This window comes from Lonchura striata, chromosome 5 (assembly GCF_050655825.1).
Source record: "Lonchura striata isolate lonStrDom1 chromosome 5, ASM5065582v1, whole genome shotgun sequence".
Classification (NCBI taxonomy): domain Eukaryota; kingdom Metazoa; phylum Chordata; class Aves; order Passeriformes; family Estrildidae; genus Lonchura; species Lonchura striata.
Genome location: NC_140707.1, coordinates 26,773,442 through 26,788,978, shown reverse-complemented (window position 1 = coordinate 26,788,978; position 15,537 = coordinate 26,773,442). Strand labels below are relative to the sequence as shown.

Genomic DNA, 15,537 nt, shown 5'->3' with positions numbered 1-15,537 from the left:
GAGTGCGTGTCTGTCGCATTGTTTTTGGGACAGCCTCCATTTGCATACTTGCCGATGTGCCTGTGAGCCAATGAACCATGGAGGGCTTTAGGAGATGTACGCGCGCAGCTCCCATGCAAATTTCCTGCGTGGGGAATGCTCACTCCTTTAAAGCACAATCCGGTCTTTCTCTTTCTACCTTCCTCCTGTAACACTGAAGCTGTGATCCTGATGGGCCGTGGCACCCGGTCATGGCACTGTTTGTGGTTCCATTGTGCTAAAATGTTAACTTTTTCTCTGGGTTTTTCTTTGCTTACCAAGGTAACTTTTTTTTTTTTTTTGCTTTTAGGAATTGCCTTTGGGGATATCTGAACAGTATTGTCTGTGCTATCACGTGTGATGTGAAGCCATATATCCCTTCCTCAGATGAGCTATTTTGAATGAAGGACAGTTTTTGCTTCCTGTGTGGTTGGAATTGTCTTTTGTAAAGGGAATTTCCTCCATGGTAGTGATGAAGGGAAATGTACTAGTCCTCTGCATAAAGAAGAACAATTGGATATTAGGGTTTATTGACCTGGTCTGTGAAAGGAATACAGTCACCTGTATTCCTTTCTCTGATCAGAGATGATTTCCTCTGGTGCTCTAATATCTGTGACAAATCCATAGGACCTCATGTCAAGCAGAGCTCATAATTTTCCCATTCAGTTTTGGTTCATAAGTGACATTAGATTGGACAAAGGGAGAGTTTCAATGCATTTGAAGTTTGTCATAAGACACAGGCTTTCCTTAAAACATCTGGTGCAGCTGCTGTTTCCTTCAATTTATGATGTTCATTATGTCTTTAACTTATTGGAAAATATTTAACAATAGTTAATTTTTAAAGTAAAAAGAATGGTGGAGGGTTCTGGTGGATTCTTTCAGAAGGAAGCTCTAGAAAAGATTCTTGGCTGGATTGAAGGGTCTGTTTATTACAACCAATGGTCTTGATAGTTCTATTTTATCTTAAAAATCTACCTTGAATACAAGTGACTATAAACAATTGTGATAGCTATTCTACTGTGTCTGATGTCTTGCATAGGTTATGAGACAGCAAATTGAGGGAGAGAGCCCTGGTTCATGTTCTACCAGCTTGGGTAGAAATGTCACACAGTTGAATTTCAGCACTTTCTTGCCCTGAGATGAACAAGTTTTTTATGTCGTCAAGATGTTTTAGAGCCACAAAAGTATTATAGGAAAGTCAACTGATGCCTAACCCTTTCCCTGTTATTTTTACCTGTATACAGCCGTATTATTTTGCTCAGTATTCAGGGCAATGTGCCATGCATTTTTGAAGGTGATAATTACTCCCATTCATTTTGACTAAACTAGGGCTGTGTCCTGGCTATTTCAATCAATTAAGAAAATAATCATAGGTACCATCTTGAGTCCCATTTGCCAGTTTGTCATGAAAAACAGCAGTGAACCCTGCAGACATGTAAGAGGGCTGGATGGAATGTTCAACAGCACACTGTGTTCTCTGCAGTTGCTCTTTACGTGAAATCACACTTTGAAATAAGGAGCTCATTCTCTTAATCTGTTCTTAATCTACTAACCTGTGTAACTGTGACGTCTTGAGACTGGTTTCTCAGCTCTGTTCTTACTTTATGCCACGTGTTGTGTGTTTTCAATGATAAGCCACTCTTACCATTTCAATAAGTAGATTTTGTTTTTGGCCCTGATGGAGAATGTGGCCATTTATTAATTGAGTTGGCCAATAAGGAAGGATTGCAGCTCCCTGATACTCAAGGAAACTATGCTGGGTATGCCATGCTTATCAAGTTCATGGAAAGCCCAAGGTTTATTCGCACATTGATGACGTTCCAAATAGGACCTAACTGTACCTTGGTCCAATCAGCAAGAATATGAGGTGTCTTTAACATCTCTGACCTTAGAGGCATTTCCAAAGTCATACCTTACTACAGGTGAACAGTTTATAAGTAGCTTGTTACCAGCAGTGCTGCAGGGCTAGGTCTCTCTTTCTGCTCAAGTCCCTAAATGCTGACAAGAGGATGGGAAAGGTGTGTTAAAGAGCTCACTTTGTCTTCAGTTTACCTGGAGAGTGACATATTGGTGATGGATACTAGAAACCTTTGTTCAATCCAAGTGAGCTTAAAGGAAGACTGAGAAAGGATAAGGGGGAAGTTGAGCTGATCTGGTAGATGGTACTTGAAGCACACGTCTTCCCAAACTGAAGTAAACCAGCAAAATGCTCATCTTCTAAATACAGATTCTGCTTGTTTGCTTTGGCTCAGTCAGCAAACCATTTGTTTGAATTAGATCAAGTGAATTGCACAGAATAGTTTTCAGGTTTAGTATGTGTAGACAAGCCAAACTGCATGTAATCAAAGTATTTCAATTTGCTCCTAATATTTTCTTTCTCTACTCTTACAGGTTTTCCTATTTTACTTCAGATAATGTTTGGTATAGTTGATATATTTGTCACCTTCCTAATTTTACATTTTATTTATTGCTTTCTAATACATTCTGAAAAGAGATGAAAGACATGTATGGAGTAAAGAATTAACCTAGTTCCCTGTGTGTTTCTTTTAGGAAATTGTATTAGTGGTATTCTTTGGAACAGAATATGTGGTTCGGCTATGGTCAGCAGGATGCCGCAGTAAATATGTTGGAATATGGGGAAGGCTTCGTTTTGCTAGGAAGCCTATTTCAATCATTGGTGAGTACTCAAAGATTGCAAAGTTCATGTAAACAAGGAGTAAAACTTGCCCTAAAGGCTTTCAGAAGTCAAATTTCTGCAGCAGTTGAAGCCAAGTTAGAGCAGGAGGTCTTGCTGTTAGTGTGAATGCAGATCTGAATTTCCTTTCAGTAACTCATGGAACTGTCATTTGAGAAGAAATGTAGCTTGCTTTATTTTTCCAGAAGAGCAGAGCGTTTTCATTTCAGAAGTGATCTTAAGCTTTGCCAGGAATAAGTCTTGGCCATAAGCCTGTCTCCTGTGACCTGAGGATCCCAGATACTGTACAAGAGCTACAAATATATATTTTCAAAGATACTGAACAGCCTTTTTTTTCTCCCCTTGGCAGCCATTTGACTAGTTTATTATGAGTTTATTTTGTGCTCTAATTGAGCTGTGTGTCTCATGGTAGAGTGCAGTAGATGCATTGTAGCTGCTTTGTGTATCAATTAAGTTAAAATAATGGTTTTCAGTGACACATTTGGAGCTGGACACTTCAATTCCCTTGAGATTCAACTGGCTTCCTAAAATGACTTCAGGGTTCTTGGAAATTACATCCAGATATTCCATGTATTTCACTAATCATTGTTTTTTTAGATGCTTGTCATTCATTTAAGAATTTCACCAAAAGAAACAGAATCCAAAATCAATCTGTATTTTCTTAGCCAGCACTGAAAGAATTGTGTAAAGACCCTTGCCCTATACTTAAGTACTTGAAATATAAATGGACTAAATAAATCAGACATTGGAAGAGGAGTATTGTTATGGAAGAATAAGAATTCTTGTTCTGTGACATTTTCCACTACTCATATGTTGTTGAGTACAGGACATAAGTTTCCATAAACTATGTACATAAACATGTATTCCATAAACTATGTACAGTTGTGTTGAATATAAATTACAAAATTTTGTACCTGGGTACTTTTACAATTATAAAATAGTTTAATTTGACTCCTCTGTGCATCCCTCCATATATAAATAGCAATTGCATCTCGGGTGTGACTGCAGCTATAAAAAGACTTTGACTGCATCTTTGCCCTCTGGCCATGATCCATTTCTCTTGAGTGCTACAACACTAACCATTCTGAAACATCATCCAAATTAATTCAGTTTGGAAAGCAAAATGCAGTTCCACTTTCCCAGATACGGATCAAGAACTATTTAATTCTCCAAAATACAGAGTTCCTTTCCAAAATTTGCTAGGCCTGAGGCACATAGATTTAGACTACGGTACTGACTGACTTAAACTAAATTAGACTCATACTGTAATTCCAATTTTCTCTCCCTTTTAGACCTGGACAGATGAAATTACAGAAAGACAATTTTCTTATAGATGAAATAAACCTCAAAATCTCTGACAATTAAAATTTTATCTAAGCACAGAACAGAAAATAAGAACTGGAGGGGAGAAAATAGATGGAAACTGCTGAAATTCCCCCTAACTTAAAGCTAATAAGGTTTCCAGGCTGCTTGATAGTAACTCTTCATTCATGTAGACTGTGGCCAGCTTGGACCTATCTCAGTACAACCTTTCCATGGTATCACATGATGGATTTTTTTTTACATGCCAGTCGAGATCTCTTGATATGTAAAAAATATTAATTAGGAGTGACTGTTCAACCTTTTAATGTGGTGTTTGGTTCTAGTAGTCTTGCAGAAGTATTGCAAGATGCTGCTAATTAATTTTCTTCAATTGACTTTTATTTTCCAGATTTAATTGTAGTTGTTGCTTCCATGATAGTTCTTTGTGTGGGCTCTAAAGGTCAAGTCTTTGCAACCTCCGCTATCAGGTATGCAGTAAAAGAAAGTAGTGCTATCTGACCAAGGTAGTTTCTTCTTTTGTTTTAATTTACCTCCTGTTTCAATTCTTGCAGGAAAAAATGAGTCACTGCCCAGTGTCATGTAATAGAGCAGATCACTGATCCCATAAAGTGTAGGGGAGGTAAAATTTTGTCGTAATGCTTTTATGGCTAGTGGGGATAGAGAAGCTCATTCTCCTTCCCCCTTTCCCCACCTAGGTGGGTTCTACCCAAATCCTGGTTTAGTTTCTTAGCTCAGTTTTATAGCAACTCTTTGATGCTTTGTATCTTTGACATCTTCAAGAGACCTCTATATAAAATGTCTGTGGTTGTGAATTCCTGATGGACTGAATCCACCTTGTGCCCAGGAAGGTCGCACCACTTGGTTTTCTTGGATGAATGGGTGGCAATGTACTTTGCTATTCACACTAGCTGCAGCCATGCTCCAGGATTGCAGTGATATTTTAAAGGATATTTTAAAATATTGGACTGTCTGGTTCAAATTGCCTATGAAGTTCCTCAAAGATAAGGAAATCAGATCTTCAGTTAGCTGGTTCCATATTTTGTTTTCTATCCTGGTGAACATGTCAAATATGAGTTGATGAATGATTTCCAGAGCATTAGAGTTTGTGTCCAAAATTCCTGAATCCTTGAGTTATTCTTGCTAGCCATGTGTATAAAGGTCAGTTCTTCCCTTGGACAATCTCCCCAGACTGTCTTCATAACAAACAAGAAGAAAGATCAGTGAGTGGGGTGATAAGACTCAGGCTACTACGTCTAACATAAAATACTCTGTGTCTCTTAAAATGGTCCTTTGGAAGCCAGAGATCCTTTTTCCACCTCTTTTTCTTCTCTTGTGTGTTTGGTCTCTTCATTAATTTGAAAATCGTGTTCCAGGGGCATCCGTTTCCTGCAGATCTTACGGATGCTGCACGTTGACCGTCAGGGTGGCACCTGGAGGCTGCTGGGATCAGTGGTGTTCATACACAGACAGGTAAGTTTGGGCACTCTGAGGAATGGCACAGCTGATATATTCAGAACAGCATACATTCAGCCCTGCTGCTGGTATCACTTATAGTTAGTGTGAAGGCAGGTAGTAATTTATTTTAACCAAGCATGGTTTTTCTGCCTTATATTCGCTGCCACTTTGGCAGATTTTGACTTGTAGTTGGACTCAACAACAGAAAATGAGACTTCTTAAAACTAGTCCTAATATTTCCTAAAATATGTGTCTAAATTCCAGAGTTGTTTTGAATCTGGCACTGTTCAAAAAAATTACCCAGCTAATTTTTGGTGGCCAGAAGGTTAATTAGTCCTGTGTGATGAGGTTGTTTTGACTCTGTGTTGTCTATGGATCTCAGTGGATTTTTGTTAATTTGCATAGCCAACATTCATTGTCAATATTTTTTACTTGCTGAAATTGCATTTTTATCTTCAAGTTATCCTTTATAACCCAGCACTGTTAGGAGATTTAAGTGTCTCAATGAGATCATAATGCCATTATTTTGATTCTCTTTACAGGAACTGATAACTACACTCTACATTGGATTTCTGGGCCTGATTTTTTCCTCTTATTTTGTGTACCTGGCCGAGAAAGATGCTGTAAATGATTCTGGAGAAACAGAGTTTGGCAGCTATGCAGATGCCCTGTGGTGGGGAGTAGTAAGTATAGCAATTTCACATGTTAACACTGTCCAGTGTGGAGTAAAATTCAAGCAAGTATGGAGTAAGAACAGCACTTTGAAACAACTTCTTACTGCTTCAATACACTTTCTGGTTTTTTAATTCTGTGACACTATGAAATTGCTATAGAAGATCAGTAATATTATGTGTTGTTTACTATCTTATGTGATCTAAAGTGATCACATTACATAGAAAGAATGTAGAAACACATGTTTTATTTCTTTTTCCTGTCTTTCCTACTTGTACAGTGATTATTTCTTGCTACCTTTGTCATGGTAGTGTTCAACTGTCTAAGATGCTAAGAGTCTTGCTAACTCAGGGCTACTTTTTTTGAGGGGGGGGGGGGTGTTTAGGTTTTCTTTGTCCATCTTTTTGTTGGGTTGGGTTTTTTCCCTTAAAACAGTTATCTGTGTTTTGCAATTTGACCTGTGACTGTAATTCCAGCATCCAAGATAGGTAGGAAATCCAAGCAGAGGCCTCTTCTAAAGTGGTTGTATTGCTTTGGGAGCTACTTAGTGTCTTTACACAGCATTTGTCTGTGCTTTATTGTAACTATCTTGTTTAGAGATTTCTCAGCTTTTTCTAAGGTGCTGCTACAACTTTGGTGTAGATGTATCTTTAGTTCAGGTAGTGAATTTCTTCTTTATTGGTATTACCAGTGACCAGCTGTCTCTTTGTTTATTATGTGCACTTACTTATGTGGCAGTTCTATTCTGGAAGTATATTTTCATAATCATTTTAATTTTGTTGCTTCTGCTAGTAACTATTCCTTCTTTCATTCTCACATGATATACAAATAGCAGGTTGGCTATTTTGTTCTGGGATTTCCCATCTGTAATTGTTCACATTTCTGTTTCCTGTTGCAGTTCAAAGAAAGGATCTTTTTGGAAGCTAATTTTCCTTGTCTTTAGCATTCAAGCAATGGCTTTTTAAATCTGCTTTAATTCTATTAGCTTAATCAATCAAACTGTCATCAGTAAGTGCTACAGATCTTTGAAATGCATAGACATCACTGATAACATACTTGCACTTTCAAAATGTGCTGATCTTCTAGAGCTTTTTCTTTGCTGCTTTAAAGCAAAAGACATTGTTTCTCTTTTGGTTAAGAATAATACTAAATAATAAGTCTTTTGTATAGTAGTGATAGGACTAGCACCTCAATTTCACTAATGAAATGCATATACCCATTTAAGAATAAATATTAAGAAATATTTTTAATAAACCTCTGCATGAGTGTGCTTATATAGTCTTCTATTTACAAAATATCCCTTGCTGTTTCAGGAAGGAAAGATCTTTTAATGGGCAAATCCACTGCAGGTGCCAAAATGCATATGTAGCCCTTTTTGAATACAGCAGGTTTTGTTTTGTTGTATTGTTTTGCTGCTATGATCTGCTGTAGAATTCTTTCTTCTTGCTGTCTGCCATGGTTAAACACAGGCTTTCTTAGGACCAGAAGACTTTGTAGCACAAGAAAGTGGCTTTCCCTCAAGTGCTTTTTTCAGTGCTTTCATGTCATTATGGCATTTTTATTTTCCACTACAGTGGTCAGATGACTCAGTAATTAACAGTGGCAGATGTAGCTGCATTTAAAAACACATGCTGTCATTGGGGTTGCCATTAAAAACTGAATATGTGACAGACCAGATTGGCTTACTGAAAATACAGTAAAACCTCCCATAGAACATGATCTGGCAGGACATTGAAATATTCTCTGTTCAGGGAATTATTGTTCAGTTAATAGGCATTCCGTTTACTTTGTCTTCCTAATTACAATAAACTTATTTAATCAATACATTTAATTATGACAACATTTTTTCTCTGTTTTAGCTTCTATTGTGTTGTAGCATGCCACGTGAAGTGTGAGACTGCATTCACCAAACAAATAATGTAATATTAAAAGTAGAATTAGGTGCCCTTGTTCTGCTCTAGCACACTTCCACTAACTGCTAAGAACAAAAGTGAGATAGATTCAGGTCCATCCATTTCTGATTTCTTGATAGTGTAATATTCTTCATTCCTTCTGCTAGGAAAAAGCCCCATATAGTTAGGACAGAGAGGAAGTTAGCCCACAGAAGCTGTGGATGCCTCATCCATGGAAGTGTTTAAGGTCAGGCTGGATGGAGCTCTGGGCAACCTGGTCTAGTGCAAGGTGTCCCTGCCCATATCAGGGGGTTGGAACTACATTGTCTTTAAAGTTTCTTCCAACCCAAACCATTCTATGATTCTATGAATAGCTGGGAAGGATTCTTCCTAACAGAGGTCTCAAACTCATACAAAAACCTTCTCAAGAGTTAGATCTTGAAAGCTTTGGTTATGTTTAGCAAGAATTTTCCAAATTGCTTAAACAACACAAATTCTGGTTAATGAAAATTCTGTTTTCAGCTAACCCTACAAAGAGGATAATTCACAGTCCCTGTCTCGGACACCATCATAAATAAGTGATCTCTGTTCTCTGAAAGTGCACTTACCTGACATAGTAGAGAATGCTTCAAAAAGTCCTTGACAGTGTTTTCACACCCCTTTTCTCCCTCTCCAGCACGGTGCTTTTTTGTTATCTCAATCTGTGTGTACACTGCTGAACAAGTTCTTTGGGCAGCAGTAACACAATATGTGATACAGCTGAAGTGAACCATAGAAAAGGTCTGTGTTACCACAACTAAACTGCATCTGGAGTTGGGTACTTTCATATTGCTGTGCTTTGCTGACTATAGGCACACCCCTAGGGTGCATAACTTGTATTAAATGCTCTTCATTGTCATGTTGCTATTTATAAGTCTATATTGCTTTTCCATTTTCATATGTAAATTGGCCTCCTGGGCTTTATTTGAATTTCCGTGAGAACTCTGGACTGTAGCTATTTGCCATGTCAGTTTTGGGCTTCTTGAAGAAATCTAAGGTTACCTAATGATATAAAGAGTTGTCTGTATGATTGCTGCTTTTGAATGCAGTACAAGCTGTATAAATTCTGCCACTGGCAGGATATCTATATGTCCTTCAAAAACAAGTTTAGTGTTTGCAAGTAAAATAAATGTAATGTGGTGCATCTTTCAGTTCCCAGTGCCAGTATTCAAAATTAGTCTGTCCATCATGTCCAGACTGACAATTTTAAAGGTCTAATATAGATTCAACCAGGAAAATACTAAAAATAAAATTTAAAAAAACAGATGCTAAAAAAATGAGATAAATGTTCTCATTGAATCTATCAGAGATGACCACATTCAGAAAACCTTACCTGCTCACTGTCTCTGGGGGTTTTGTGGGTTTTAGTATTTGCTTGTGGGTTTTAGTTTTGTTTGTGTTTTTTTTTTTTTCTTCCCCTCCCTCTATCAGCATTCATTTCAATCCCATTGCAGAGCAACTGAGACGAGCTCTTCTTTTGATACCCACTAAATGAATACACAAATTTCAACCTTCACTTTGGAATAAACATGACTCAGAAAAGCTGTGCTAGCAGTCTCTTTGATCATGAATGCTATTTCCAAAAGCAGTTATTGAATATACCCATGTATGGATATCTCTCCATGCCTTTTGTTTTGAATTGAAGCAAGCAGTTTTCTGCAAACAGCTTTACTTGGGAATTTCTGGTTCCTTTAATTAGTACAGCTTAGAAGATAGGCTTTTTCACTAAGGTCCAAATTCAACAAAACATTTACAAGTTAGCTTACTCCTAAGCATACACAAAACAATGTCCTGTTTAGTAAAGCCCATCAGTATTTGCTAAATGTAAGTTGAAAATCAAAGTTGGGGAGAAAACTTTGCTGAAAAGTTAAGGGAAATTCCACTCAAAACTGCACATGCATAAAACTTCTGTTAATTAAAAGTAATCTGACTTAATTTATAAAATAATTTGACATAAATTTAAAAAAATAGCTTCATGAAAAGTGATCTCATGGATCTTGTATTATTCAGAGCCCTTTCCCCCCCATCTTCTCATTTAAAAAGGCTGTAGAGAACTGTACACTGACTTCAATGTTTGACGGAAGGGGAAATGCCATTTTTAGTTTCTAAGTGGTTTGCAAGTCAAGTGTACCAACTATACACCTGTGACATCCTTTTTAAAAAAAAGATTGATATGGGGGATTATGTGTTCAGATTTTTTGTGGGCAAGTTGTTTAGTTTAGGAATTGTTGGAGCAGGGGTTGAAAGATGAAGATATTTTTAATTGCTTTTTGCAAGGCATCACTTCCTTTTGCAGCTGCCTTCTCATCTCTGAGCTTTAATTCAGTGAGTGGTTCCAGCTACATTTTGTCTTCATGCAGTGAACTCTTATGGGATAGATGTGAATAAACTTTTAAGAATTGTTACTTTCAAAGTACAGATATAGCTATTGTTACATCTAGAGATTCTTGTATTTTGGAGCTGTTTAACTATCCAAATTTTCCCATGTACACAGCAAGGATTTCATAGACAGAACATCCTTACTTAACTGATTAGTTTCCTGTGCTCACTTTAGCCTGGTGTAACCTAAAATAAAATTCTTTCCCTACTCAGTGCTGATGAAAATTACTATTCTTTCTGTGTGTGGGTTTTTGCTTAGTATTCCCCCCTTCAGACTTTTGATTCATATGTAATGGGAACAACATTAGTCTTAATGCCTAAATCTGTGGTGATGTTCATCAGATCAAAGTTCTAAAATAGTCAGTGGATGAATATGATTTTGTTCCTAATTAAAGCAATTGTTTTACAGGCTTTTCAATGAAATTCAATGTGTGAGCTCTTGTATCAATTTAACTTCATTATGCCAACATGTTTACTATGCTAGAGTAGAAGTTGAGTCAGTATTTCCATTATAATATCCTCATTTACAACTGTAAAATTAGTACTGTGTTCTTTAGGGAGTTTTAATCCAGCTGTAAGAAATGACTTAGGGCAGAAACTTGGCATGTAAGATTTCAACAGCATATATTTTGGGGAAAAAAGAAAATGCAATTTCAGAATACAATGTATTTGTAGATGCTTTAGAGTTATGAGGGTAGAGGAAAAAGTTAACTTCAGACTTTTACTTGCTACCCAATTTCCAAAATGCTTTTAAAAAAATCCTCCTAGGCAACCATCACAGGAAATACTTTTTTTGTGTTATTAATAATTCATATAAACCAATTCAGAAGGAAGGGGCAGGGATGTGGTGGGAAAGGGGACAAAAGTACTTAAGATGTATATGAATTCTTCAGTTTTCCTTTGGTCAGCTCAGAAGCAACTCTTTCTTTTCACATTTCTAGCTAATGTGTGTGTTTCAACATGATTCTAAGACTGTAACTCAAAATAGTTGATAACATTTTTCACTTACAAGAGTTTGTAATTTTTTTCAAGAACAGAAGCATAAGGCGTTATTTTATCTCACAATCTTCTCTGTAAGAAGGCATTGGAGACCATAACTTTTCCCATAATTATATTTCCTTTTTTATTCCATATTTTTGAAAGTGAAATTGTAATTAGGAGTCTTTTTTCAAGCCACCCTCCTATGTAGGTAAGGAGATTAACATCACACTTCCTTCTCTCATCAGGTCCTGAATTAAGGTAGAGTTTTAATGACAATTTCAGGAATACAGGCAGAGGTGCTTGGGTATTTAACTAACCCTTACCATGCTCCTGTGGGGTATGAAACTGTTTGGAAAAAGGCCACGTTTTAAAAATTTGTATTAAAAATTAAAAACTAATATGTGAATGCTTTGAATATCAGTGATTAGCAAGAAACTTGCCATGAACATCACCGCCTCAAGCTGCCCCTTTTGTCCTGTGTTTGACTTGCACACAGGGACTTTGCTTAGAGGATGGGCAAGTCCAGGACAAGGTGAGGATGGCCTGTGTGTGTGACTGTGGGACCAACATCTGTGTCCTGGGCAGTGGAAGCCCACAGGGTCAAGAGAAAATCTGACCAGCCAACAACTGAGCTGTGCCTCAGCTGCCTGGGGGCTCCACGTGGTTTCCCATGCTCTGATTTGGTTAGCCTTCCTCGAAGTCACAGATAAAAATATCTCTAATTTACAAACTCAGAAATAGCTGGTGACATAGGTGAATGTAAATTGCTCTCAGATGCCAAATGTATCCTCCTGCTTCAAACAAATACATTCTTTCCTTGAACTCATGCAAATAATGACTTATTAAGCCTTGTTGTGCTACATCACTGTGGTGGTCATCGTTACTTTTCTGCAGGCAAACTCAACAGATGTTTCCTGCATGTGTGCTTTAAATGATCTGTTCCTACTCTCAGTGTTTGATATGAATTGGTGATTCATTAGACTGTTTTCAGGGTCTTTACTACATGGGAAGGGTTCAGCTTCTCTTGCTGTTTATACCAATGTTATCTCCAGAGGCTTCATGCCTGCCCGCAGTCGCGGTGCCCGGTTACAGCATGTGTGTGCTCTTTCCATGCAGCATCCTGCAACGTTCCCAGCAAACATCTCCTGCCCATACACCGAATCACCAGCTCAGAACTGCTGGCAGCCTTTCCCTAAGCAAAGTGTGTGACATGGGCCGGCAACCCCTACCCCAATAACTTCATATGCTGTACAGTTGCCTCAGCCATGACGACTTAAATTGATGGTTTCACTTTGCAAGATTTTAAATGTGTATTTTGTTATAATTCAGTTTCCTGTTTGTTTTTCCATTCAGTATTAGTTGGGGAAACAAACCTGGAAGGAGAGTTAACCTTCATTAATGTCATACAGGCTGTCAGTGGGAGAGTTAGGAATGCAGCTAATGCTTCTTTGAAAAAAAATTAAAAAGGAAGAGAGAGCAACAAGCCCAAAGTGCCTTGTTAATACTTGCTGTAATGCCCTCTTTATTTCTCTTTGCAGGTGACTGTTACAACTATTGGCTATGGAGATAAAGTGCCACAGACCTGGATAGGAAAGACAATTGCATCTTGTTTTTCAGTGTTTGCAATCTCATTTTTTGCACTGCCTGCGGTAGGTTATCTTGTACTTTTGTGACAATTTGATGTCGATTCATTAGTTATCAGAGGGAACTTCTGTTACTGATTCTTTAACTTTTTATTTAATCTGGTTTTGTATAAGCTTTGTATTAAGCTTCTGTATTGTAGATGAAATTTATTTAGCTTGTGGAAACAAAAGAGCTTCTAGAAGTAGATAAATAAATATGCAGTGGTTTTTGTGTGTAACACTAGATTTGAGAAGGATTTGTATTTGAGGAAGAGATGTTTAATTCCACGTAATTTTCTTAGCCTATCTCAGAAGTGTAAAGGAAATTATTTCTAATTACTTCATAATGATGGCTTAGTGATGTTTTGGGGTTTTTTAAGGCATTCACTCATAGATTATGCAACTGATTAGGTCTGAGTTGAACTGGAAAATTCTTGTGTGTGTCCTTCTTCTAGAAAAGCTTCCAAAAAAGATGTCACTGGCAGAAAGACAGCAGTCAGCAGCCAGAGGCACTGATGCAGTTCTTCACAAAATGAATATCTGTCCATGGAAAAAGTCCTGCTTTCAAAAGTGACTTAGAACTGACCTTTTAAAGCTGTTATGGCACCTTGTTTGCACTGAAAACAGGTTCCTGAGTGCTTTCAAACAAGAAACAAGGCACTTGAGTACCAAGGGTAAATTCAAAATCTGCAAAACTTGGACTGCGGTTTGAAAGTCCAAATATTCAGTGCCAGATGTAGCTAAGGGTATGTTTTTCAAAAATTTAGCAATACTCCTGAATTGTGCTGTTAAAATATTTGTGCCACCTGAAGCATTCTGTTTGTGTGTTTATTTTTTTAGTTCAGGGACACAAGAAGTAGTGTTAGCAGATGTTTGTGTAGTTCTAGTGAAGAAGTGGTGGGGATGGTACAGAATAGATAAGAATACTTTTATGCCAGTACCATCACAAAAGTTCTTCACAGCATGAGATGGTAGCTACTAAAACTCCAGTGATCTTCTAAAATTAGTTGCCTACTTTAAAGGTAAATAATTATTTACAGAGGAGGATAATTAAGTTTCTTTTAATTCTCCAGCATCAGTTTGCCTTTAAAGCATATGCTTTCCTCTCTCCTTGTTCTAATCTTTTCCACTTTCCCTCGTCTTTGTTGAAGTAGAACAACAGCAATCATCCCTTTATTAGTGGGATTCTTCTTACTGAGAAGTTGTTCTGTGGGTTGGCCCAAGGGGGAATTCAGGGTTTGAAGCTCTATTGCAGGCTTTCTTTTTGGTCTTTTAAGTAAGAGGATCTGGCTGAGATCACAGTCAAAAGTGATTGTAGTGGTGAAACACAACTGGTGTGGGTTCTGGATCTGGCAATGATCCCTCATTTCCCGAATATGTGGTGTTTGAGCATCATAATCTCTTTGATCTTTACTAAATGAACATAATAGGAAGGGCATTTCATGTTCCTTTCAAAATATTTAATGATTAATAGCGCTCTTAGAGGTTGAGCCAAGATCCCTGGCTGCTCTGTGCCTGATGCCTGTGTCTGATGCCTTCTGCTGCGTGTAGAAAAAGAATTGTGCTTTCCTTGAGTAGGTGTAAACATGTAAGATACTTTTGAAAGTATTTCATTTTCACCTGTTACTAAAACTTGTGTTAAATTTGCCTATACCTGTGCAAATGACCACATAAATGGCTTTGCTGTTTACTTAAATTTGGACTTCATATCTAAACTACATTTGGAATCTAATTTGCATTTCATACCACCCAGTGCCATTAGTCCATGTCTCTTGTCCTGAAAGTGAATTAGCTGGCTTTGTGTTCAATTCAGTTGACTATTCTGAAATGTCTTTTTCTCTTCTTTGTCTTTTTCCCTTACTCCAACCATGGATATATGGACAGAGAAATTACCATACCGCAGTTAAAAGGTCTAATGGCTTACATCATGCCCTGCCAAAGCTTTATTTCTTATAAAAATGTAGTTAAGCCCATCAGGTTCATGTTTTCCCCCTATTCTGTCATTCCCCTACACAAGCCTTTGTGAGACTTTTAGAGGGTATGAAATATCATTTCTGTTTTCCTTTTTTGGGTCTTAGTCCAGCAGGCTTTGCATCAGGGTATGATAGCATTCAGAGTTTGCTTCAGCAAGTCATAACTGAGACTAAAAATTTCACTGCATTAAGTCATTTCCTTTAAATAATTATTTGGGTTTTATGATGCTGAATACAAGTTTATTAACACAACATAATTTGGCAATTTTATGTGTGGCTCTTTCACTCCACTCTTACAAAAAAAGAGAAAAAAAAGAGGTTTTTTTTTTTGCTTTCCACAGGGAATTCTTGGTTCAGGCTTTGCCCTAAAGGTACAACAGAAACAAAGACAGAAGCATTTCAACCGTCAGATTCCAGCTGCTGCCTCACTCATACAGGTACTGAGCTCTTGCATATTGCATACTGTAATTTCTTTCCATTTATAGTAC

At 37.5% G+C, this 15,537-nt stretch overlaps 1 protein-coding gene across 5 annotated transcripts in view; it reads left to right on the top strand.

Moving 5' to 3' along the window:
* The window catches only part of KCNQ1 (potassium voltage-gated channel subfamily Q member 1), a 332,319-nt gene that overhangs the window by 75,408 nt on the left and 241,374 nt on the right, over window positions 1-15,537 (top strand). For all 5 annotated transcript variants that reach the window (XM_085581509.1, XM_077784257.2, XM_085581510.1 and 2 more), the window contains exons 3-8: window positions 2,569-2,695; window positions 4,425-4,503; window positions 5,410-5,506; window positions 6,034-6,174; window positions 12,993-13,103; window positions 15,391-15,486. In XM_085581509.1, the coding sequence (XP_085437635.1) occupies window positions 2,569-2,695; window positions 4,425-4,503; window positions 5,410-5,506; window positions 6,034-6,174; window positions 12,993-13,103; window positions 15,391-15,486 (651 nt within the window). The remainder of the gene's footprint in view (window positions 1-2,568; window positions 2,696-4,424; window positions 4,504-5,409; window positions 5,507-6,033; window positions 6,175-12,992; window positions 13,104-15,390; window positions 15,487-15,537) is intronic.